At 42.0% G+C, this 26,304-nt stretch overlaps 1 protein-coding gene across 1 annotated transcript in view; it reads left to right on the forward strand.

The window, feature by feature from the left end:
- Positions 1-14,836, forward strand: part of BABAM2 (BRISC and BRCA1 A complex member 2) — a 116,399-nt gene extending 101,563 nt beyond the window's left edge. The window contains exon 12 of the mRNA XM_033144605.1: positions 14,768-14,836. Coding sequence (XP_033000496.1) covers positions 14,768-14,831 — 64 coding nt within the window. The 3' untranslated portion in view covers positions 14,832-14,836. The remainder of the gene's footprint in view (positions 1-14,767) is intronic.
- The last annotated feature ends 11,468 nt before the right edge of the window (positions 14,837-26,304 follow it).

Consider the following 26,304-nt stretch of genomic DNA (forward strand, 5'->3'; position numbering starts at 1 on the left):
AGTCGCCTTTGACTGGACTCAACCATCCAGGGGTCATTTACCTTTACCTTTTTTACCTATTTATGTTCAAAACACCCACCTTCTTTCTCTGCCTGTTTTTGTTTATAAATTCTGTCTGCTTATGTTCCTCCAACTGATGAGTAATTTCTACACAAGCTTTCTCCATTTTTGCTCTTGCTTTTTATATACAGAGTGACTCCATATATTTCCCCTTATAAAGCCTTTATTTATGTCCCGTACTTACAAATGGGGACAATGTACAGTCACATTGTCCTGAAAAATCTTGTTTCCTCTCATAAAGAGATTTATGAATTCTTAGTTTGAAAATAAACATCCATTCCTGAAATAAATATGTATGAATGCCAGTATGCTGTAATGGCGGCATAATTTGAAACTGTTTGTGTCTCTATCTTACCCAGTTTGAGTTGCTATCTTCTTTGAGGCCCGTATATAAATTTCCATGAGTATGAATGAAGTAGTATGGAACAAAATGTAAATACAGTGGTGCCCCACTAGACGAAAATAATTCGTTCTACGAGTGTCTTCGTAGAGCGAATTTTCTAGCGAAGCGGCAATGGAGCGCGGAGGTTTTTGTGCAAAAAAAACAAAACCGTCTTGCGAGGCAGCCCCATTGACATTTTCGTCTTGCGGGGCAGCCTTCCGCTAGCGAATGCCTTTCGTCTAGCGAGTTTTTTGTCTAGTGAGGCATTCGTCTAGCGGGGCACCACTGTAGTAAACAGAACAACATGTGGGTCTTTTGTGCTTATCTATTGCTGTCCATATGCCTATTTGTGATCAAGTCAAATTAATGAATAGGAGATTTCGTGGGGAGAAAATGTGAGTGCATTGGTAAGGTTGTGAGCTGGAGAAAGTTGAAGGAAGTTAAAGGAGAGGCGACAAACTGTATCATAGGAGCAAAACAAGGAGGCATGAGAAAGTAGCAAGGACCATTTTAAGGGTAGAGATAGTTATAGGAAAAGGTAGATTGTAATGGATTGACCCAGAAATTCTCTCGTGACTTCAGTGACCTATATGAAGCACAGAAGATTGGGGGAAAGAGGACATCTATAGATTAGACGTCAAGAGTAATTCTACTCTCACAAAACAAAGGCTGCTATTGCATAAAAGGGGAATGCATGGAGACAGCTACAGGCCAGTTTACTGAAACACACAGTTCATGGTAATCCATGGTGGGCATAAAATATATAGCTAATTGTGAACAACCAATGCTCCTATTCATGGTATAGATACAAAGCAGACCCAGCATTTTTGTTTCCATGGGAAAAAAATGTTCTGTTTTTCTCTTCTTAAGTAGGCATTCATGTCTATGTAAACAGAACATACAGTCTCTCAGCCTGCAATTTTATGTAGGAATATTGTAAATAAAGCTTACTTGTTTGTGCACATAATACTTAGCTATTGGAAGCATGCCGGATTAGCGTCTGTTCTCAGTTACGCTTTGTTCGGTTCCAGAAAATCCCATGAGGCTTCAGGAAATGCAGGCGAGGCCTGGTGTTAGCCATGTTTCCATATCGTAGTCCAAAATCTAAAAAGTGCAGATTAGGCATTTCCCACACATCTAGGCAAGGGCAGTTAAAATGTTTCAGCATCTTGAGAATCTTGTCCTTGTCTATGGGGGAGGGAAGTAGGCAAAATTCTAGCTCATTTGGGTGCAAAGAAACTTCATGTAGGGCAATACTTGGTTAACTCTAAATGAACCATTTCAGATACTTGAATGTAAGACTTATGTGGTTGGCAACTCCTTGCCCCTCCCCTTGATTAGAGAAGCAGGAAAAATTATGCAAAAACACAAATATGGTTAATTTCAGACCTGGTATCCATATTCTGGATTGTTAGGCAGGTACTGGAGCACCAGTGCCTTGTTAGGTTCTGCCATGCTGATGATTCTTGCCCACCCTCTGATCCCCCAGTGACCACAGTTCACCTGGAAGCTACCATTTTCTTTCCACGGTGTCCAAGTGCCGACTCAGTCCAGGGCATTGCAGATGGGGGGGGAGGGCTTTCAGGGGCAGCTGACATATGATTGTGGCATCTGGAATCTTACCCTGTCGCCCCAAGTGACATAGATGACAACACCCAGTGCATGCAGGAAAAAGAAAATGTCAGGTGCCAAAAAGCTGCATTGCCACTCCTTTCTACTGCTGTTCTTTGCAGTTTAAAGTTGAAGAAAAAACTCTCTTCTGCCGTGTTCCAGGCTATCCTTCTGGCAAACTTTAGAAAGGAACTCGGTGATGTGCACTTTTCAGGGGGCACTTTAAACCTGAAGCCAGCAGGAGAGCCTCTTCTATGAAAGTACCTGCCAACCACATTTTCTGTGAATATTTTTAGTGTTAGAAATAATATTTTAAATTTAAAAAAAAAATTGTAAGGAGAAATTTTAACTCTGCTGAAATGACTTTCAATCAAATGGGTTAATTAACTAAACACTGCAAATCTCATTAGCAGTATTGATAGTGAGTTTTCATTCTGAGAGCTGGAAAGTAGAGTGGATTCTGGGAAAGAACCCTAAAGGTCCGTATTTACTTCCTTTGAGTTAATGAAGCCTACCCTCCTTAAATCTGCACACTTTAATTTCAAGGAATTGTTCTCTAAATAAAATATATAGTTACTGATGGGATAAAATGCCAACATCCAGAAAGATGAAAGTGGAAGGAAGTGACATTTTACTCTAATATCACATAATGCTTTATTATTAAGATACTTAATGTATTATTAGCTTAACAGCTCTTGTAACAAAATCCCCTTTAATTAGATAGATGCTGTGGTAGAGACAAATAAAAAACCAGTGGACCAAAAACGAATGCAAATGATGGCCTGTAATGGAGGAGCAATCTATATTGCAGTGAAATCTATGTATGTTCATGACGGTGGGTGGCATTACAGTAGTGTCTGGCTAGTTGAATCACATTTTTCATGTACATTTTGAAAAGTGTCGTCTTGGATAGCTGAGTGCAGCTCTTAAGACATGGTATGTTGGTTTCTGACAGGTGCCTGCCAGGGATCTTCAGTGCTGTCATGCATAATGTGGATTTCAGCCAAATTAGGAGGGTTGGGAAACTTATTTCTGGTCACTTCTCATTAAATCTTTGACTTTGGCAAAGGAAAAACAATGATTAAAGATTTAATGCCATGGTGGGAGATAAGCATATGTGAAATTCTTGACGGAATACAGGGTTTTCTAAATAACGAATATGCAGTATTGAAGCATTCCATCTCAGCATTGTTGTATATAGCAAAATTTCAAGTATTAAATAAGGGATATAATTACATTTAGATTATTTGATTCAATGAAAGTATAGGATCTCTTATGACAAACAGTACATTTTTTAAAAAGTGTAGCTTCCCCCAATGCCCAGAAATGAGTACTCTTTAATTATGTATTGATCTATATAGTGGAATTCTTCACAAGACAATTTCTGCTCTCCAGAATGTGAACTGAATATCTGGTGAGATATATTTCTCTGCTATTTCCTTCTGCACCCTAAATATGTGTGTGGACACCTTGAAAATGAGCATGCATGCAGCATGCATCTTTTGGCCTGAAGGAAGAGGGAAAGAAATCCAAAAGAAGCTGAAGAATTATTGCTACCTAACGTTGGTTTTAACTTGAGTGTTCATCTATTGCAGTAGAATATGCTAAACTAGAATACTGCCATGTTAAATATTTGGTATATTTCATATAATCCCAGTAGTAAAATACTTGAACAGCAGCAGTGCTTTGAGTAACTCCCATCTTCATAGAGAGTCTTTGAGTACAGTTGCCCAACTACTCATGGATCCACCTGAGAGTAATACCGTATTGGCCCGAATATAAGCCACACCTTTAAAATTGGAGGCGAGGGGAAGAAAAAAAGAGAAAAAATCCCAAATGTAAGTCGCTCCATTCCTCGCTGCTCTTGGCTGCATACTGGGGGGAGGGAGCCTTGGGGCAGAGGACGGGTGACTACGCGCGGCGTGGGTGCCACTTTGCCACGCTCCTGGCGCTTTTTGCCACGCACTCCTGGCTGCCTACCATAAGTTTGCGAATATAAGCCGCACTTTAACTTTTCATGGTCGGAATTTGGGGGGAAAGTGAGGCTTATATTCAGGCCAATACAGTAATACTTAGTCCCCTTTTAACCAGTTTACCAACCAAAAATGATTGGGAAAGTTCCTTTTTGGAATTCCATAGGAGCTCGTCACACAACCAAATGGAAATGATGAGTTGATCTCTGCATTTGAATCTGGAAACTGATACTGTCTAGATTTATGACAAATAATTGCCTGTTCTGGAAGGCACATGTATAATGACTTAGAAAAACAAACACATTCAGTCTGATTTTAAACTAGTGTGTTTGATGGATCAACCCAACAAGATGCTCTCTTGGAACGCACAAAACTTTTCATCTCTTAATGTAAACTTTTATGTCCCATGAGGACAGTCAAACACAACTACTGCATAGGAAACAAAATATATGGAATTTTCCTTTACTTTTTTGGAACAAAAGTATTGTTGATGACAGTAATTAGAAATAGAAAAAGATTTTAGAATGTTAATTTCAATGTAAACAGAGCTTAATTTGAATGGAAGTTGATTTTTAATAAGGCCTGCATCTTTCGTTAAGCATAATTGAGATGTTTTACGTGACCTTGGGATGTTCATAAACTTTGTTTATTGAGCAAATGCTTAACGTAAGACTTTCTTTTCTAGATCATAGGGATACTTCTGAGTATAATGATACATTACAGTTCCATCTAATCCTGTTATGAAATGTGACCTACATACCAAACCGCACTTGAAACAATAACTATTTGCAGTTTTAAATTCGTGTTGTTTGTCTGAATAAACAGGACTTTAAAACTGCTAGGCGTACATAAGTTAAAACGAGACAAGTCCGCAAACATTTCATTGTATTCTTTTGTCCCACTTTTAGTTAGAGTGACTGTCACACCAGCTTTGACCTGGGGACACATGATCAGGCTCTCCCATTAGCCATTGGCAAAGTTGGGCAACTTCCAAAGACCATGCATTAGAAAGGTGTGTACTGCTGATTGGACATCTAACAAATTCCTGCTGAACTTTAGAATAAACACATAGTGGAGGATCTGTGTGCACATGCCGCGGCTGCCTATGTAGGTGGCAGATATGGAGGTGAGGGAGACCAAGGATCCCAGAGCCATGCAGTTTGATTGTCCAGTGGTAGAGTGGGTTACTTCCTCTCAAGCTGGCTCCCCTGAGTCCATTTGTTGCAGAAATTGAAGAATCCCGCAAGCTACACCATTGAGATTTTGGCATTGCTGTGTAGGAGCTCAAGTTCTGATTCACAGAACTTAAGCTCCTGCCTGCTGTACCCTCTCATGCTCCTAGCAGCAAGTAGCAATTTTGAACTCTGGCAGTCACCTCTGATCCGCCCCACCACCAGCAGTTTCAGTGCTTGACTGCTAGCACATATGCCAGAATCAGCTTGCCAGAAACCACATAAGCTCACCAGTCTGACAGGAGCAGTGCATGGAGGTTGGTCCCAGAAGGGGACAACAGTGTCAAAAACTGTACAGCAGTGAAGTAGCAGCCTGTCTGATTATCAGGATCAGGGTCCCCCATGTGAGCGAGTATCTCTGGATGGTGGCCTTTACATGTGGCAGGGGGTTGGACTGGATGGCCCTTGTGGTCTCTTCCAACTCTATGATTCTATGATCTGTCTCAATGTGTTGCTTGCTTGTATGTGTGTTGTGTTTGTACTTCAGACATGAAGGTGTACATGGTTTTTATTTTATACATCAATACTCTGCCATTCCTCCAAAGAGCCCATAGCTCCTTGTGTGTTGTTCCAAAGCAGTCGCCAACGAGGCATTGCATCGAAACCACAAGGAGTCAAAAAGTTTTGAAGTGTTTTTCCATGGCACGAGATGCAGTGACTCTGTTTCACCTTCCACAAAAGCCATGCAGATGTCTGTCCGCCGCTATGTCTAAAATACCTCTTTGGGATCAGTTTCTACGCGTTCTTAAATTTCACCTTTTTGCCCTGATCACTTCAGTTATATAAGTAGTAATAAAACTAAATATCTTGAAATCACTTGTGCTTTTTATAACCATTCCCACCCCTAGTGCGTGTCTCTGGGTCAGTGCATCTGGAAAGGTAGTAACCCTGTCTCTGAGAGCATCCTATTATCTGTCTTTTGTGCTTTTAAAGGTTAATTACTGGGAGTTGCACAAAAAGAGCCAGCCAGACTATCTGTGGTCAGGGAAGGGTTGGCCCTCTCCTCGTCAAATGCCCAAGAACAGACTGCTGTGGGTGGCAAGCATTTTCAAAACAAGTTTTCTTTGTTTCAGGACAAGTTGCTGCAAGAACAGGGAACTATAAAGCCTTTAGAATTACCAGTCTGAGCTTCAAAAAGTGTATAGTCAGAGGGATTTACAAGAACTTGGATGCACTTTGTGGCCACACTGTTGACATCCTTTATGTAACATGACATTATTATGAATTGGCAACATCATAATTACAGTCTGAGATGAATAGGTCAAAGACACAAAGTCATATGATCTTTGCCCTGGTCTTTCTTGAGTTTAGCTCTAGCTTTCATCTCATCCATGGAAGAGAGTGGAACGCTCTCCAGATTTTCCCTGGTCTGAGTTATTTTGATTAGAAGGGATTTGGTCTGGATTGCAAAGCCTTTGATAATGAAAGTCTACTCTGGGCCTGCTTGCATAAATCATGATGGTTGGGCACCGTTGAGATGGAGTGACTCCTAATAAGATAAACAGAAATGCTTGATAAAAGCCACATTACTATGGTGTTCTCATGTTAATATTTCTGAAAGGCATTTTCTTCCACCTTTTTCCGTTTATCTCTTGGCCTCTGATTGCAGTGCCGAGACAAATGTAAGCAGAGAAGTTGTAATTAATAGAAGAAAGCAGAGAAGAAACAGGTCAATAAATACCTTAAAATGCACTTTGGAAACCATGCCAATTCTCCTGAAACCTTTTTTTAAAATGCAGAATTGCCCTTGAATTCATGGTTCTGTTCAGACATGTGAATCTTCCAGCCTGATATGTCTATCATCTCTGCAACCCTTTACCTATGCTTCCCATACATTCCAAATTTGTAATCCAGTGCCTCCTGCCTCTGGGCTCCCCATAACTGCCCTTTGGGCTCTTTCCAAATGCCCATTTCTCTGCTTTTGTCCCTGCTTACTGTGAATAATCATCCTCTTCCTAATCTCCACCAGTGTTAGAAACTGGGATAGAAAAGCTAAGAGCCAAAAGGCTTATGGCAGGCATGTCCAATTCCCCAGAGACTGTGATCTACTCCCAGTATATAAAAAAACTGGCAGTGATCTACGCATTGTCATTGGAGGGAGGAGGAGCATGCGTGGGGTGGGTGGATTGCCCAGAGTTGTTGAGCTTTTGGTGGGGCGGAGGATTGCACAGGGTTTTGAAGCTTTTCCCCTGTAACTTTTTGTACACAATAAGGATCCCGCAATCTACCAGGATCAGCCAGGGATCTACCAGAAGATTGTGATCTACTGGTTGGACATCCCTGGCTTATGGGATTTGTGGCGTGGGCGCCAAAACAGAATGTCTAGTCACCACTGGGGGTGGGGATCAGCAACACTTGTTATGTATTATTTTGATGAGCATGAATTAATACGCAATTCACATAAGTAACACATTGTTAATATCACATTTTAGCAGAAATTGTTAATACATGTTTAAATTGGTGTGGACAATAAAAAATATTGGTACCATGCTTCAGTTTTCAAAACACACTACTCTTTATTGTTAAACTCCTTAATATATTGTCTATCCTTAACATATACTTTGAGGCTTCAAAGCCCATACATTTCTGTATTCCTTGAGTGTCAGCCAGGTGCAAAAAATGGCACCCAGACTTTTGGAGGTGCTGGCAAATGGAGAATCTTTAGGTGCAAAATGCGCCTGGCGCCCTGCTAATTTCGAACCCTGATCTCCACATGAGTTTTTCCATAATCAAACTGTGATCCTTCATTTTCATTGAGGTATATCCATATAGCTTACCATCCCCTTCTCAACAGATAAAATATTTGTAACAATATTTGTGATTTTAGCTTGTTGGGTTTTTTTAGAGTGATTGATACTAAAACACTAATTAGCAGGGGTAAGCACACCAGAAATAACTGGCACATCTCTTGAAAGCCACCAGTAAAGAGAAGCACAAGTGAGATTACTTGACACTGCCCCCAAGTAAGAATAACCGTAGAGCATTCAGTGGTCTTGTAGAAGGAAATGGCACATTACATAATGTTGATGACTACTCTGCAATTTATTTTCTTTCTCTTAAAGGCCTGTCACTTGCTATTGAAAATTGGGGTTAAGTCAAACCATTCTGTACTGGCAATGAATTGTCTACTCTAGGTGCTGACTTTACACTTCATACTTTCAACCATCTTTGGACCATCAACTGGTGTTTGCTTTTTCTTATTGAAGACACTTCTTGACATTTAAGGCACTGGGGCAACTATAGCCAGAGTATTAACAGATAGAAGTATGTCAACATGAATGGTTATATCATGGAAAGAAGGCTTTGAGGCTCTCACTGTCAAATGGCATGGCATCAATGTGCTTCTTAAGCAAGTGAAATGTGAAGTTTTCCTTGATAGCTTGTAGAGTATGGATGGTGAAAGAAACTAATGATTTGCCTTGTACTGATATGTCCTTATAGTGTATTTATTGAGACTTTGAACCCCCAGCTTGCTGGATCAAAATCAGTCCTTCTTGGAACATTAGGAAGAGGAGATACCACAATTCTAGTGCCCTGACTCACAATTTGGCTAACCTAGCCAGTGTCTTCCTCCACACAGGGTCATTAAAAAACAAAACCCAACCCAATTCATATTCCTTCTTTCTTTTGTTTCCTCTTCCTTTGCAACAGATTTTGTTGAACACACAGGAGTGTCACATACCTCATTTCTGTCAGTCAGTCCCCCCCACCTTTCCCTAACTGCAAATTCACAAAACTTTGCTGCATGGATTTAGACTGTGATGAGAATGAGGATTGAATATAAGCTAGGATAAACAGCAGCTGAAGCATGTGAGAAGGATCCTAATGAATTGTTACACTAATAAAATGGTGACAACAACATTACAAGGTATCATTTGTCAGCTGTCTTGGGAGGATTCGAAATAAATATATTAAATACAGTGGTACCTTGATTTACATACGTTTTAGATTACAAACATGTCAAACCCAGAAGTGTGTGTCCTGGTTTGCAAGCTATTATTGGATTACAACCCTTCTCTTTTTTGGGATCACGAACAAATTTGTTTTGGAGGCCCCATTGGCAAAAGCGAGCCTTGGGTTACAACCTGTTTTGGTTTACAAACGGACCTACGGAACGGATTATGGTTGTAAACCAAGGTACCACTAACTGCATAGGTTGAGTTACAGGTAGGTAGCCGTGTTGGTCTGCCATAGTTGAAACAAAATAAAATAAAAAATCCCTTCCAGTAGCACCTTAAAGACCAACTAAGTTTGTTATTGGTATGAGCTTTCATGTGCATGCACACTTCTTCAGATAGGTTGTTTCATAGGAAGAGTTCCTTAAATCCCTTCCTCTAGCTATCCAAAGCAGCTGGTGCCTCTGGTGTGAAGGAAGGGGGTGTGAAACATAGAATATTATACGGTCTTTTGGTAGGGGAAATGCAACATTCAACTTTCTTTCACTCACCTCTCTCTTGTCTCACTATCACTGACCCTAACTTAGGGGATGGGGGGGGGGGGACTCCCGAGCATAAATTTTGCACTAGTTGATGCAAACTGAACAAATGTACATATCTTGTGTGGGTTCTGTGTACAACCGACTGAACACTATCACCAATTTGAAGTGCAAAGACACTTTTCCTCCACTCTAGTACTGCCAAGCACAACAACAGAAAACTCAATTCCAGGTAATCTACAGTCACCCACATGCTATGGTACCTGGGAAGACACATAATGTGACTTAAATCAACACCACATACAAGCCTAGCGAAACTGCTGAAAACATGTGGGAGGAAATGTACCTTGACAAATTATAACAGAGTTCAGGAGGTGAGAGTGGAAGATCTAGCATGCCAATGGCATATGATAGACATTAGGAGCGAATATAAGCAGCACATGCAAAGCTAATTTAATAATAGGGCAAGTGCAACATTTTATTTAAGTTTCATCACGTCATTCTTTGTTGCTGCTGTTGTTGGCATCCGTTTTTCTCGAGAGACAATGGAGTGCACCTCCGGGGTGAAGGGTTAGCAGCACCGAAATGACCTTCCTGGGGCACAAGCCTGGGCAGAGTGCATGGTGCGCCTGGGCAGCCCAAACAAGACCCACCCTCTAGTTGTTCTTGCTGCTGCTGTTGTTTTATATTTATCTATACCCCGCCTTTTTCCCTGACAGGGACTCAAGGCAGCTTACAGATAAAACAAGAACAACTAAAAAAGAGAACTGTGCTTCACGTGAATAGAAATTGTTCTTTTCCGCATTTCACATGTACAGAAACGTTTTTTGTTTTGCTGCTTCTCAAGATTAACTTGGTTTTTTGTTTCTTTCACCGCAGTCTTTTGTAAATTATGGTGAAACTGTTTATCCATTTGAATGCTATTTCCATCTGTTGCAGGGCAATAGCTTCTTCAATCTATCTCTCTTTTGTAGTAGCAGTAAGACTCTGGTATCAGCTACCCACATTTCATGCATGCCAGATGGTATGGAGGTGAACTGCCATCTCCTTCCCTTGCCCTCAAGTTGTTATAGATTAGTTTATAATTGTGCTTTCCCCCCACTCCTTTTCCACAAAGAAACTCTAAACACAACTTGTAACTTCTCTTTACATTTATAACATTATGCAGTTAATCCTGTGGGTTTTTTTTTAATGGTGATCTGTATGGCTGTATCTTGTTTGCTTATTCTGCAGCATGATTTTTAAAACTCTTATGAAATTGCACCCCGGTTTTAAGTTGTCTAAATCTTTCACATACACATTTTGGCTTGTGGGCTGGCACTTGTGCAATTAGCACTTACACTTTGCATGCTTCTTCGCATGGTACCTAAACATGCATGTGTACACACACACAGAGAGAGAGAGAGAGAGAGTTTCTTTCCTCCTAGCCCTACTTCCTGCTTACACCTTATTTCCTCTTTTATTTTTATTTGGCAAATATAACAAGAAACATCCTCAGCTCACATTAGCACATCATTTCTCTCTCTCTCTCTCTCTCTCTCTCTCTCTCTCTCACACACACACAACAGACACACACAGAGTCCATATGTCCAAATAAATATCCAAATGAGATTGACAATTAGAAGATATACATTCAAATATAGAAAGGGAAGGAGGTCTTCAGACCACTGAACAGTGGGTGGTGGGTGTTTTATACTTCATGGCTGGAAGGATAGTCTCTTTGCGACCTTAAGGGTTTGTAGGATCACACATTTTCTATTTCGGTTGATATCCAGTCTATGGTAACTGCACTGACAGCAGTCAAGAGCATTCAGCACTTCTTATGGAGGTCACTGCACACAGAGAGATGACTTTGTAAACCTTTAACCAATAAAGTGCTTTGTGCCCCTTTCCACAGATATCCAGTTTGGTTTTTATTTATTTATTTATTTTTTAAAATCTTCAAACGGTTTCCTTGAAAGCAAAAGCATCTTCAAACAATTCCATATAACATACAAATATAATGAGACATGGTAGGAAAGATACAGAGTTTGTGTATCATTTTGACAGTTCCACTCTCCACTGTTGTCATTCTCTTAATCATTTCTTTTATTTCGTCTCAGGTACATTTAACTGCAAATGTAGTGTCTCTGATAGAACAGATCAGAGTATTCCTGTTTTAAGGCAACCATGACAAATCTGAGTCTATCTTTTCAGCAATGGTGATGGAGGATATAACATGTGCATCACTCCCTAGTTTCTTATTGATATGCCTGTTGCATTTATTTTTTATTCTGCAGTCTACCCTTTTGCTCCCAGACAGTACCATCAGGTTCCAACAGCCTGCATTGATTTTTACTGTGTTTCATCCCTCAAGATGATAGTAGAGTGCAGTGTGGCGTATTTTGTTTTACATACCAAGCCAATGTTGTGAGCAACTGCATAATTTGCCCAAGACTTTGTCTCCGTTAATGGTTCCCACAGGTCCAAGATTGGGTGGGGTATACACTGAATCTGTAAAACACTACTTTGAATCTTCCTGCCTCTTATAGAAAAATATGAACACAAGAAGTTGCCAATATTATGCTGTTGCAAAAAAGGGGGGAGGGATATGTTGCATGCAAGACATTGTAAACAGAGGTATCATTTTACCCTGTTTCTCCTAAAATAAGACATAGCCATAAAATAAGCCATAGCAGGATTTCTATGCATTTGCGAAATATAAGCCGTTCCCCAAAAATAAGCCATACCCCGAAAATAAGCCATAGTGATGTGGTACCTCCCATTAAAACTGCCTCGGGAGGCGTGGCTATGCAGCGTACTGATGCAACATGGTTAAAATAAGACATCCCCTGAAAATAAGCCATACTGTGTTTTTTTGAGCAAAAAAAATATAAGACGGTGTCTTATTTTAGGAGAAACACGGTATTATTTTACATTTAGGACCTCTGTTAGAAGATGGGTGAGCTAGTTTCAGCAAGTCACAAAAATCAGAGCTTTGTGTAAACAAGGAAAGGAAGAAGAAACACATTGTGCTTAGCTCTGATTAAGCCTAGTGCACAATGGCCGTTTAAGCATTGGGTTCATTTTGTGTCAAACAACACACGTGTGAATATTCAGGGAACCGGTGGCAAATTGTTTACACTGTTGGACAATGAGGAAATTTGCACAGCATCCTTCTGGATTCCCCTTCTACAGAATGTTCAAAAGGAGCTAGTTTGTTTGTACAGCTAGATCCCATTTGCATTTCTATGATACGGTCAGATGTCTTTGTGCTAAAGTCAATAGTGTTTCTTGAGTCTGCTTTAGGTCAAGGGAAGTTTTGAATTGCTGGGAAGTGGGCTACTTTGTTTCTGACGTATTCCAGTTTTGTTATTCTGTGGTTACTCAGGTTTTTCAACCTCCACCATTCAGAGGAATACCGGTAATTGGAGTTCAGAAGCTGCTAATGCCTCTATCCAGATTGTGACATTCAGAGCTATTCCCTTCCCCCCCCCTTTACTTGCTTTAGGGGTGCTTGGCATAGAATTTGTATTAAGAAATGCTTGGGGTTTTGGCAACTTTGTTCATAATAATCATTGTAATAAAGCAAAGGATATAATTTACAGTTACCTTCTCTCCAGAAATTTACCCAGAACGGCATGAGAGGAAAGAGAAATATTAATCTGTAGAATAACTCTTCTACAGAAAAAAGAAAAGGAAGCTAGTATCTGCTCAGATTTAAATTTTAGCCTGGCAAGTGAGCAGTAGTGGATTACATTTGCTCTTCTTATTCAATTACAAGATGCAGATTATCATGAAACTATTTGAATTTATTCAACTTTGGGGTAAACGTGACATTCTCTGCCCATTATTGTAACAATAGAGGATTTTTAACCTAAACCTTTTAAAAAATGTTCAGTTAATGCACTCATCAGTTCCAGAACATACACAAAATATTCTGATTTTAAGTTACTTTAAAATACCATGTTTTTTCTCAAAAACCTGAATTAACTGATCCCCTTAAGATCAACTCTGACTGCCTCTGGCAGCCCTGCTCTGCTACTTACCTGAAAGCAGATTTTACCGGTAGTTTATGACCAGCTGCAGTATTTATTATCTCCATTGGTTGCTCTACTAAGTATCCATGCCCTGTCATCATGGATAACTCCAATTAACCCAGAAACGTGACAATCAAAAATGTTAGAGATGCTCTACCACCTTACACTGAAGCAAATAGTATGACAGACAATGGCAGGCATGTCCATTTCTTGAAGTTCTTTGGAGGGGAGCACATTTTTCATGCTGAATGCTGCAAAATACTGCTCTGCTTAGTTTAAAAGAATTAGAGTTATATCTGGACAGAGGGAGACAGGAGAGAGAGCCATTGTCAATGATACTTAGCTGCCTGCAAAATCTATTTCAGTGGGAATGGTAACAGATTCCATGACAAAACACCAGTAAAGAATCGCAATAAAGAGTGGCTGGGGTATAAATAACAGGGAAACTCTGAGAGTAAGATTGAAGTGTGCAAACCAGTCATGGTTCAAGACCTGAGAGACATATATGCTGGGTTTTTTTTTTTTTAATGAACAGGAATACAGTGGACGCTCGGGTTACGAACGTGATCCGTGCGGGAGGCGCATTCGCAACCCGCAGTGCCGCATCTGCGCACGCGCAGGTTGCGATTCAGCACTTCTGTGCATGCGTGAGCGCCGAAACCCGGAAGTAACCCATTCCAGTACTTCCAAGTTCAGCGCAGAGCACAACCCGAAAACGCGTAACCCGCAGCATTCGCAACATGAGGTATGACTGTAGAGCCCTCTGATGTAGCAAGGATATCCCTTATACATTATTTGGGGCTGAGCAATCGTGCTGCTAGACTTGATCTCAGGCACGCACAGGTGTTACACAAGGAGATTTTTAATTGAGAAAAGTTCTCGATCTGTCTTGAGGTTTCCACATTAGAAGAACTTGCCCTGTGCAGCATGTTCTCAGTTTTGTTCTGTGAACCACCCTGAGACCTCCGGGTATAGGGCAGTATATAAATTGTAATAATAATAATAATAATAATTTTGCTCTTTACTAACTTCAACCCTTTTCTTTCCTCCAATAGGGCTCATTTCAAAACATTTGTCCCTCAGTTCCAGGAGGCAGCATTTGCCAATGGAAAACTCTAAGATCATAAAAGGGGGAGACAGCCTCATCCTGCAAGGATGCCAAACAGAGTCTTATGTCATTGCCTGTCAACAAATTGCAAGATGGCTTCCCGCAAGTAGTTTGGACTTCAGTCTCTTGGTGTGTTTTGCCTCTGGGGTGCTGTTGTGATCGCCGCAGATTGAATTTACTCTTGTCTCTATATATAATGAGGACCTTGGCTGACTAAACCTTTTTTGCTATATTTTGCTCATTTTTCCTACATGCAAACACATTTCTTATTTTATCTGTGTGATTGAAATTAAAAATAATTTTCACAGATGTGTCGTTCCCCCCCCCCCAGTGATGCCTTATTTATGAATTATTTTTCTGTACCAGTGTTTCAGGCTTTCCTGTGAACTTTTCTGTGATGAATTTCAACTTTTTGACATATTAGAAGTAAACAGAACATAGCTGAGCAATAAGCACTGCCATATTATGCCTCTGTAATTGTTTGTATTCAGGATTTATCTCCAATTGAGTCTGAAAGAACAAAACCAGAGGAACATTTTAATTGCTACAGAAGGGAGTATGATGGCACATAACTCTTAGTGCTTCTAACTGGAAGTCCCCCGTGTTGTAGAATTCTGCTTTGTACTCTTGTTATCAGTACCAAATCTGAGATGAGCTATCTTGTCACTATCCAGTATGTTACCAAGAAATGTCTACCATTTGAATACCAGTAGCATCTAAAATTTAAATGTGTAAGTTATGATGAATTCACATTTCACGGCACAGCTCTGATGAGAAACACAAATGCCACTATTGAAACAGGCTTTTAATGTCAACAGTGTCATTAGTACCTTTATTAATTTATAATGCATAGTCTTTCAACCTAAAATGTATGGTTTAGTTCACATCAAGATGATTTTATGAGAAAACATAATTGGATGCATCATTCTTTCTTATACAGGAATTGTACATTCAGCGTGTGAGCCATTTGTTGTTCCTTTCCTGTGATACATTTCGGCAAGCCACTTGTCTGACTAGCCATGGACTAACTTCCCATATTTTGTAAATAGCTCAGGGTGCTTTCCAACAGGGAATCAAACGTTCGTAAATAGTATGTGGAAAACATGCTTTAGTTCCGTTGTGATTCACAGAACAAAACTGAATAATTTCTGCTGTTGTATCCCGAACACCTCTAGTTGCCTAATATGACACCATACCTTGAAATGTAACATTATAGGGTTGTATGTAAGTCATACTTTGAATGGCTGCTTAGTGGGATAGAACCCATAAAACATCATTCTTAGAATGTTAGTGGACAGGACTCTTTATTATTACTTACCCAATTACTTTGTCCCAGGGAGTGGGTGCACCTGGTCAGCAGGCATTGTGTGCACAAGGGAATCTTGCCGCCTGATCCAGCAGGCTTTGTCTCTACTGCCCATTAGTAGAGCTAGAGCCTGCTTCTCCTTGCCATTGCACTACCAGGATTGTGCTCCCAATTGTGCATTAGTCCTGTGTAATGGAAGATATTTTTTGCTGACGAAAACAAAAATATGCCATTTTTCCACCGTAAACCGTGCCCAAAGCAGATTGCAATAAACTTTTTTTTTTTAATGCGGAACATTTTTTTTTTTTAAGTTTATTTTAAAGCACCAGCAAATTCAAACAAGACAACGTCAACAATTCCAAAATCATAGGATCAATTATTACAATGAAGTAATCTAGACTTAATGAAGGACAAGTTCAGAACAAAATTAACAGACAGGTAAAATAAATGCTAACCCATGTAACTAGTTCCAGTCTTGCATTCCAAGGGGCTGGCTTAAATACAATTTGGAGTGGGCTGGGTCTTCTTACCAGACTAGGTCTGCTTTCCCCATCCTGGTGCCCTCCAAGTGTTCTGGCTTACCATTCTCATCACCCCTGACAGTTGGTTGTGCTACCTGGGACTGATGGGAATTGTAGTCCCAAGTATCTGAAGGATTTCCATGGTCCAGAGCAGCCTTGTTTAAATACAGCTCAGAGGGCAGAGGTCTTCTCACCAGGCTAGGTGGCTTACAGGGCCTTCTACCTCCACACCAGCATGTTGGGCTCAAATCTTTTAAGGCATGTGCACACAAGGCCAATTTTCCTACATCGTACACAAATCCTGCATGTAGTCAACATCATATTGAAGTTGCTTCTAGGTAGGATTGGTCAGTGTTGGCCAATAACGGTCAATTACATGGTTAAATGTCCAAATATATAGGGGTGGGTTAAAAAAAAATGTTAGAAAAACTCTAGAACTCAAAAGTCCATTTCTTCCCAGAAGCTTTCCAGAGTACCATATAAGATCACATAGAGACCCTTGCTCCCCATGGCAAGTGCAGTGGACTAGTTCCATGAAGGAAATGTGTTTTGTGATTTGCTGCAGTGCAACTTCAGTCCCAGATATGTAGCATCGTGGCCTATGCTTAGAACTTACCAAAATGAGCAAGGTTATATCTCCCTTCTGATTCAGTTCCATCAGTGATGGATCAGTGTCTAAAAACAAGTTGGCATTGTTGTTGTTTAGTTGTGTCCGACTCTTCGTGACCCCATGGACCAGAGCAAGCCAGGCACTCCTGTCTTCCACTGCCTCCCGCATTGGTCAGACTCAATGTTGGTAGCCTCGAGAACACTGTCCAACCATCTCATCCTCTGTCGTCCCCTTCTCCTTGTGCCCTCCATCTTTCCCAACATCAGGGTCTTTTCCAGGGAGTTGGCATGGCCAAGCATTAATGATCATTTAAGAAACCACAAATTGGCAGGTTCTCAGTTCCAAATACAATGCATGCATAGAATCGGATGAATAATAAGTGTGAGAAGCTAATCGCCTCCATCTGCTTCTTTGCAAAATAAACTGTCTCACTTGTAACCTGCAGGTGCCAGTAAGCATGCTTCTACACTCACTCTTTTCTCCTTTTAGATGACACCATTTAGCCACTCGTTTATTATTTATGGTCAGGGGTCCCTTTACCTTTACCTTATTACTGCGAAGACAGACAACCTTCTCCCAAACGATTGCATCGTCACTTTTTTATAGCTGGTTTACGGTGGGTTTTAAAAAAACCCTAAAATACTTCTATTCCAGATGCAACTACTCACTTATTACCTTCACTTCTGCCATTTAATTTCTTTTCATTAAATTAGTACTATGGGCTCCACAATTGATGCACACATGTCTTTACCTTTTGTTTGACTAGGCTGCCCTCCTCTTTCCCAAAGCCTGGTGAGAGGGAAGTTTTGGCTTATGGTTATAAAAACCAGAAGCCTATTGTTAGCATGTGGGAACTTGATCATACACAGCCGCTGCTGATCAAGGGTATCACTAGTAATAGGTCATGGGGGGGGGGGGAAACGCTCTTATTGTTATTAACTGGAAGAGCTATAAGATGCTTTGACATGTGTGTCAATATTCTTATACTTTATATTTACATGGATGCATAAAAGGGGGGGGAACTTGCATGAAAATAAATTGGGCTGGTTTCAAATCATCCTTGAAGCCATGGAGCTATTGTGGTCCCCTTCAGAAGTCACTATCTCTAAGCCTAACCTCCTTCAAAGGCTTGTGAAACTAGAAATTGAGGTGACTCAATTCTGAGCAGTCAGGAGGATGCAAATATAGGAGATACATATTGCTAAATGTACATTACGAGCCCAAACAGATGTGATGTGGTGGTGGCAGAGCCCTGTACAGGATTCCATCTGCTGCTCAGTCCATACCAGCAGAGACCAAAGGATTGGCAGGAAGTTTCTATGGCATGCCCCTTCCCTCCCTTGGTTCAATTTTTGAACACCTTCTTGCTGGATTCGTAGCCCATGTTTGTGAGTTTGAGAAATGATCTACAGGTACATGCATGATTTATCTCTTGTCATTAAAATCGTACATTTCCATGCAGGGGTCCGATTGCAATTCCGCTCATTCACCTTGTTTGTTGAAAGGGCATCAACATTGTCAAACCCCCCCCCCCCCGGTGAGGACGATAATGAAAGAGAAAACTCTGTGTGCACATTGTTGTTTCTAGCTTTGCCAGTGAAAACAAACTGTCCATGTTGTTTCATCTGTGAGTGGATAGTATGTGACAAGCACCTCCAAAATTGGCACCCCAGGTATTAACCTGGTTCATCTCCCCCTAAATCTAAACCTGCCTAGGATGGAGCAGTTTATAAAATGGACTGGTGGCAGCTGATCCCTCTGAGCTCATCCACACTTCCAATTGACCTGCGCCTAGAAAGCACGAGTGCAAGCAGTCTTCAGCTTGTTTCATGCTTTCTAGGCACAGGTCTGAGCGGTTTCACCCTTGCCCCGCTCCTCTTCCAGAGAAAACCTGCTCGTCAGTGCTAAATCAGAGCAGACATCTATCTAGAGTCAAAACAAAATCGAAAATTCTTTCTAGTAGCACCTTAGAGACCAACTGAGTGGGGATGTTGGACCATAACCACAGTGGAGCTCAAGGCAGGGAAAGAAAGGCACTGCATTTCAAACTATGCAGGTATCTGAAGAAGTGTGCATGCACACGAAAGCTCATACCAAGAACAAACTCAGTTGGTCTCTAAGGTGCTACTAGAAAGAATTTTCGATTTTGTTTTGACTATGGCAGACCAACACGGCTACCCACCTGTAACTGCATCTATCTAGAGAAAACCCGAATTGCTGTTTGCCCCTAGGGGATAAAGGGTATAAAGCGTAATGGGACCCCTTGACAATTAGGTCCAGTTGTGGACGACTCTGTGGTTGCGGTGCTCATCTTGCTTTATTGGCCGAGGGAGCCGGCGTACAGCTTCCAGGTCATGTGGCCAGCATGACTAAGCCGCTTCTGGTGAACCAGAGCAGTGCATGGAAACACCGTTTACCTTCCCGCCGGAGCGGTACCTATTTATCTACTTGCACTTTGACGTGCTTTCGAACTGCTAGGTTGGCAGGAGCAGGGACCGAGCAATGGGAGCTCACCCCATCGCGGGGATTTGAACCACCGACCTTCTGATTGACAAGCCCTAGGCTCTGTGGTTTAACCCACAGCGCAACACACACCCTATTTTGGGGGACTCCAATTTCAGAAAATGGCCCACAGTTTTTGAGCTTTTTGGGGGGAGGATTGCCCAGGGATGTTGAGGTTTTTGGGGAGGGGGGGATGCAGTAAATCACTAACCTGACAATTGCAATTGCCCATGCCGCTCACTAACAATGCTTGTGTCTGCTACAAGTGTCTGCCCGACCGCCAACAGCGGAAGTAAATAGCAAGCATAATTGCCACAGCGGCAGCCAATCCTCAGCAGCCCTTGCCGCAGCGACCAATCACACTACAAATCGCCAATGACAATCTGCAGCTCGCAGTTGCAACCAATCACCTGTCCCCACTACCCATGTATAAGATGCTCCCCGGTTTTAAACCTTTTTTTAAGTAAAAAAAAAAACCTAGTCTTATACACTGAAAAGTACAGTAATTCTTCTTAAAGTGGAGAGAGAAAAGCAGAAAAGTTCCAAGCAGTTGTTTTCTTGTGAAAAATGCGCAGGCTACTGGAGGATCAGTTCCTCCTCCCTCCCAGTCTTGTGGCTCCTGCTCCCCATCCCTGTTCTACAGACAATCAACAGGATGGCTGCTGTTGCCATCGCCGTGCCTTGTGTTGCAAGGCCTTTGGGGCTTATGAGGCCTCACGTTCACCTGTGTTCACACGCGCCACTCTTTTCCACCACTGAACAGCAGTTTGACTTGCACAGCAATTAATTGCGGAGAAGGAATGTGGGCAAGAGGGGAAGCCAAGATCAATTGCTGAGCATAATGTTTGAAGTGTCAAGAAATGGACAATGAAAGCAGGCATAGAATATGTAGCAGGTGCCCTGCTGATTTGCCGAGGCCACCATCCAAACCGTCAAATGAGTCCCCCGGCACCGCTTAAAAAGAAAGAAAACATCTAAATGTGAGGGCTTTCATAAGTCAATAAAGAATAGACGCCATCTTAAATAGCTGGAAAGGAAGCAAGTGCTTAATTGCAGGTGCCTTCAGAATAAATAAAGAGCAAAAGTCTAACATTATTCATGCGGGTAGCTCTCTTGAGCGCACTTGTTTCCAGAACTGGCTGAAGAATTAATGCATTCTTGTTGAATAAATGTCCTTTGCAAGCCACCTGCAGCGAAAATTGATCTCTGGGTCGCTACATGTTTTCATCGAAGTGTATTGAAGCCATAATGTTTCTCTTTTTTTCCCCACCTGTGAGGATTGCAAAGCCGTGCCAATGAAATGCAGAGCTCTGGTGTTCTGCTCCAACTGTGCAGAGCTGTAAAAGTCCTCGAATTGCAGTGCGGCAAGTCATTTCTGCAAACTGGTTAAGTCTGCCATTGAGCCAGGGTACCTTTGTTGTGCCTCTGGGTTTGTTCATGACAATTCGAGCTGGGTTTCAGTTTGACATGTTGTTTCTTTTCACCCACCATCCCCTACAGCTAAAAGATTGTTAATAATTGCCTTGGGAAAAGGGGGGGGACACATTGGGGGTTTGTATGTCTGGAAAGATTGCAGCACTAGTTTGCATAAGGTATCTTATTAACGCATCTACAGCTAGGACTCCTGTTTATCTGACTGGGGAGGGGAGGTTAGGTCTATGGCGACTGTTTTGGTGCAACAACAGTTAATGCCACCTTTGCTGAATATGATGACATGTCCGTCTTAGCAGTTGCTGGCATGGGGATTTTAATCCAGAACATGGGGATTGTGGTTGACCAGTGCTCTGAGTCACTGTTCGTAAAATGCTACCTGAAGGAGCGTCTCCACCCCCACCGTTCAGCCCGGACACTGAGGTCCAGCGCCGAGGGCCTTCTGACGGTTCCCTCACTGCGAGAAGCAAAGCTACAGGGAACCAGGCAGAGGGCCTTCTCGGTAGTGGTGACCGCCCCGTGGAACGCCCTCCCATCAGATGTCACACCCTCCCATCAGATGTCAAAGAGATAAACAACTACCGGTACCTGACATTTAGAAGACATCTGAAGGCAGCCTTCTTCAGGGAAGTTTTTAATGTGTGATGTTTATATGTATTTTTAATCTTTGTTGGAAGCCGCCAGTTCCCCAGCGAGGTGGGCGGAGTACAAATAATAATAATGATGATGATGATGTAGGAAATGCTCTGAAATCTTCCTCTGTGGATATAGGTCATGGTGTAGTCAATAGGAAAATCTGTCACATCCATGGGGCAATCCCCATTAGGTTACATTTAGAAAACAAACCAGTCCCATCAGTGTTGGAATATGGCTGCAGTTGGCAAAGTGTGGTCTTATTTGGTTGGTTCACTTTTATCCCACACTTCCTCCCAAAAGGTTATACTGTGCCACATCCCCCAAAGCAGCATAAATGGTTCTTCCATCTCCTCATTTTATCCTCACAGCAACTTTCTGTGGTAGGCAGGGCTGCAAGTAAGTGGTCAAGGACGGTTCAGAGTTCAGCAGGGATTTGAACTTCTGTCTCCCTGGGCTGGGGTTCAGAATGTTCAAATGACACCCAAATATGCCCCACATCTTTGTAATCGTGGAGAAAAGGTTTACTGCATTTGATTATTTTTTTTACGGTAGAATTAAAACAACGCAGGCATTGGGGGGAAGAGTACAAACTTTAGAAGAGACTCTGGGATCAGGGCAGTGGTCCATCTGGTCCAGCATGCTGTTCTCACAATGGCCAACCGGACCTTTATGGGAAGCATACATGCAGGACCTTAGTGCACCAGCACTTTCCCCCTCCTGCAGTTTCTGGCAACTGACTTTCAGAAACATGCTGCCTCCAACAGTGGATGTAGAACATAATCATCAGGTTAGTAGCCAGGTTCAGTTAAGAGTGGGAAACTCGGCTTTGAATTCAGTGTCGCTATCCAGTAGGTGCCTGCAACTCAGGCATATATACCAGAATACACAAAGTAATGAAACCTCGCATTGGAGGGATAATTGCATTTTTCCTGCAGCAGCTGCAACATAGGTTTGAATCCTGGGGAAACTGGTTTCCTTACAACTGCCATGCTCTGTAGAGGAAAGGGTTTGGATTCCCTTGATGCAGTGGAAATGCTGATTTGAGAAATATCATCCGGGCTATGGCTCAGTGGAGCTTTTGCTTGCAGAAGGTCCCAGGTTCAATCCCCGGCATCTGCAAGAACGGCTGGGAGAGAGGCATCCCAGAGATTCACTGTCAATCAGTCTATCCAGCTCAGGCATAGGCAACCTTCGGCTCTCCAGATGTTTTGGCCTACAACTCCCATGATCCCTAGCTAACAGGACCAGTGGTCAGGGATGATGGGAATTGTAGTCCGAAACATCTGGAGAGCCGAAGGTTGCTGACCCCTGATCCAGCTCAAGACATCTACACCAATGTTCTGGCTACACTTCTAGTGGTGCAAGGCAGCTTTCTGTGTTCCTGTTCTGCATTATCAGAAAAGCCTCATCTGAAAAGACGGCATCTTCTGCTTGCCTCGGGATGCCACATCCCAGTTTCCCTTAACCTGCTGATGAACCAAGGAAACATGATGGCATTTTCTGGTTTCAGCAAGAACAAGGTGAGTTTTGAGTAAAGAGGAGCTGTCTTCCTGCCGAGCACTAACAGTACTTCTAGCCAACAACGAAAAAAGACATCTTCATGCTAATGGGGTCAGGTGGCTTAACAGGGCAATTTCCACGTGGTGGTGGATTATATAATTATATGCTGGGCCTTGGCGTGTCTGGCTGTAATAGCACCTTGGACTGCTTTTGATAAATGACTCACCCTGTGTGCGAGCCTAATTATGGGCTACTTGAAGGTAAAAGCAAAGTAACTGGATCTTCCTGTGCAACTTCCAATGGAGTGGCATTTATTGCCCATGCGGACTGGCCACTGCAAAGCTATATAAACATCTGGTTATGTTGATGGAGCACAAAGGAGAATGTAAAACATAATGAAATAAAAAAATGACTTAGTCAATGCAGCCAGACCTTTGAGCTGAAGCACCAGATTTGCCAGCTTCAACGTCAGTCTACCAAGTTCCATTTCCTGTGTGTGGTGCTAGTTAGCCAATCATGCGGCACTTTATGCGGAAATGGACACACCCTCGTAACCCATATTAATCTGCTTTGAAGGCAGCTAGGCTGTTTGTGAGGTCATTTTTTGCACCACCCAATGCAATTTGAACACACTTTCAGGTGATCAAGAACATGGTTAAAAAAAAAAGTTAAGACTCAAAACACCATAGAGGTTCTGTGCATAATCGAGATGTCCTACACCCTCAAAAGGCTGTGTTTTCTTCCTTGCTGATCCATTTTCTTGGAATGCCCATCCTGATTGCACAATTCAAAGTGCTGGTGCTGACCTTTAAAGCCCTAAATGGCCTCAGCCCAGTATACCTGAAGGCGCATCCCCACCCCGCATCATTCTGCCCAGACACTGAGGTCCAGCTCCAAGAGCCTTCTGGCAGTTCCCTCCCTGCGAGAAGTGAGGTTACAGGGAACCAGGAAGAGGGCCTTCTCGGTAGTGGCGCCCACCCTGTGGAACGCCCTCCCATCAGATGTCAAGGAAATAAGCAACTATCTGACTTTTAGAAGACATCTAAAGGCAGCCCTGTTTAGGGAAGTTTTTAATGTTTGATGTTTTATCATGTTTTTAATATGTTGTTGGGAGCCACACAGAGTGGCCGGGGAAACCCAGCCAGATGGGCGGGGTATAAATTGTTGTTGTTGTTGTTGTTGTTACCTGCCTAATGATTCCTCTTTGTCATCATTCAAATTATTTCCCCAAACTCACCTTTTGAGCCTTTGGCACAACCCTCTAGTTCACCTACTTTTCTGGAGCTCAGCCTAAGCACATGCAACGGAAACCTCATATTTGGTGTTTGCTGCTCCCTCCCCTTCCTCCGGGGGGGGGGGGGAAACGGGATAGAAATTTAGAATTGTGTGCTTCTTGGGGGCAGAGACCTGCCCTCTTGTGTTTTGTAAAGCAGCAACAATGGTTTGCCCCTTACTTTTTCTGCAAAGTCTTTTATTTCCGCTCTCTCAGACTGAAAAGTAAAACAAGCACAAATCAAAGTAGCATGCACCACTGATAGTATATAAGTAAATACTGTGATATTATTTATATTATGTGAGTTTATACGAATATTCTGCCAGTCACTAATTTGTTCCATAATGGGTTACATAGAATAACTCAAATTTTAAACAGTGTATGTTTAATTAAAACCATTAAGTTAAAGCCACAGAACTAAACGAAATCACAAGAGCGGCAAAACAAAGTAAGGGGAAACATCCACTCACCCTGGTTAAAGAGGTGTTGATCTGACACCAAAATCTGCAGTGATGGCAAAATATACATATTGTATAAGGGATGTAATTCTAAATGGATAGCTTGCAGAATAAGAAAATGTAATAGAATGTTGGTGTATTTGGGAGAAATGACTAAACCTCATGATTTTATAGGAACGTTTAAGATACTGCGTCCTTTTTTGAAAACTTTAAAATCTTTTAACTTGTAATAATTTATTGTTACAGTCAGGCCTCGGTTGTTGAATGTAATCCATTCCAGAAGCCTGTTCGGCTTCCAAAACATTCAGCAACTGAGGCAGGGCTTCTGATTGGCTGCAGGAGCTTCTTGCACTCAAGTGGAACCCACGTCGGATGTTCGGCTTCTGAAAAACATTCGAAAACTGGAGCATTTGCTTCCGGGTTTTCGGCATTCAGCAGCCAAATCGTTCCAAAACAGAGCCGTTCGGGAACCGAGGTTTGACTGTATCACATTTATGCAAGCCACAGAGCTTCAGTACTGTGACTGTCCATCTTGCAAACCGGCAGTGCTTTGCTCTCCCTGATCTCTGAGAGTTTGAGAGCTTCAGAAGCTGCATTTTGCCTTACTATGACACAATACTGCAGACCTCAGGGCGTTGTTGTTGTTGTTTTTACAAATACACAAAACGAACAAGGAGAAAGCGGGCGTTTCTCTGTTGCCCCTGCCCACACATAGTCAGAACCTAGCCAGTAGCCATCAATGCTCATTTTAGAAAAGCATATTTTAAGCTCCTTTAAATAAATGTCTTGAGCTATTAGCTGAACAAAAACATAGAGGAGAGGTCATTGCCTTCCTTGACAAAGCATTGTAGTGTTTTCTTTACAGTTGGAAGACTCTGAATACACATCAACTGCCCAAAGAAAGCATAATGTAATATGCTTTGGGAGTTCTTCTGCAGCAACAACAACCCTGTCAAGCTGGGGTTTCCTTGGGCAGATCCGTACCATACATTTAAACTGCATTTGAAGCACATGGCTTCCTCCAAAGGTTGCTGGGACCTCTGGTTTCCCTTCCTACAATTCCATGTACGCTTTACAAACTACACTTCCTAGGATTTGTGGGTGGAAGTCACATGCATTGGATTTGCTTTAAATGTGTGGTATGGCCATGCCTCCCTAACTTAGAGGCCTAGCTCATAGTTGGGGACAACTTAAAGAAGCATTCCTAGAGCTGGTGCCCTCCAGCTACATTTCCCATCCTCTGACCA

The sequence above is a fragment of the Lacerta agilis genome, chromosome 3 (genome assembly GCF_009819535.1).
Source record: "Lacerta agilis isolate rLacAgi1 chromosome 3, rLacAgi1.pri, whole genome shotgun sequence".
Taxonomy (NCBI): Eukaryota; Metazoa; Chordata; class Lepidosauria; order Squamata; family Lacertidae; genus Lacerta; species Lacerta agilis.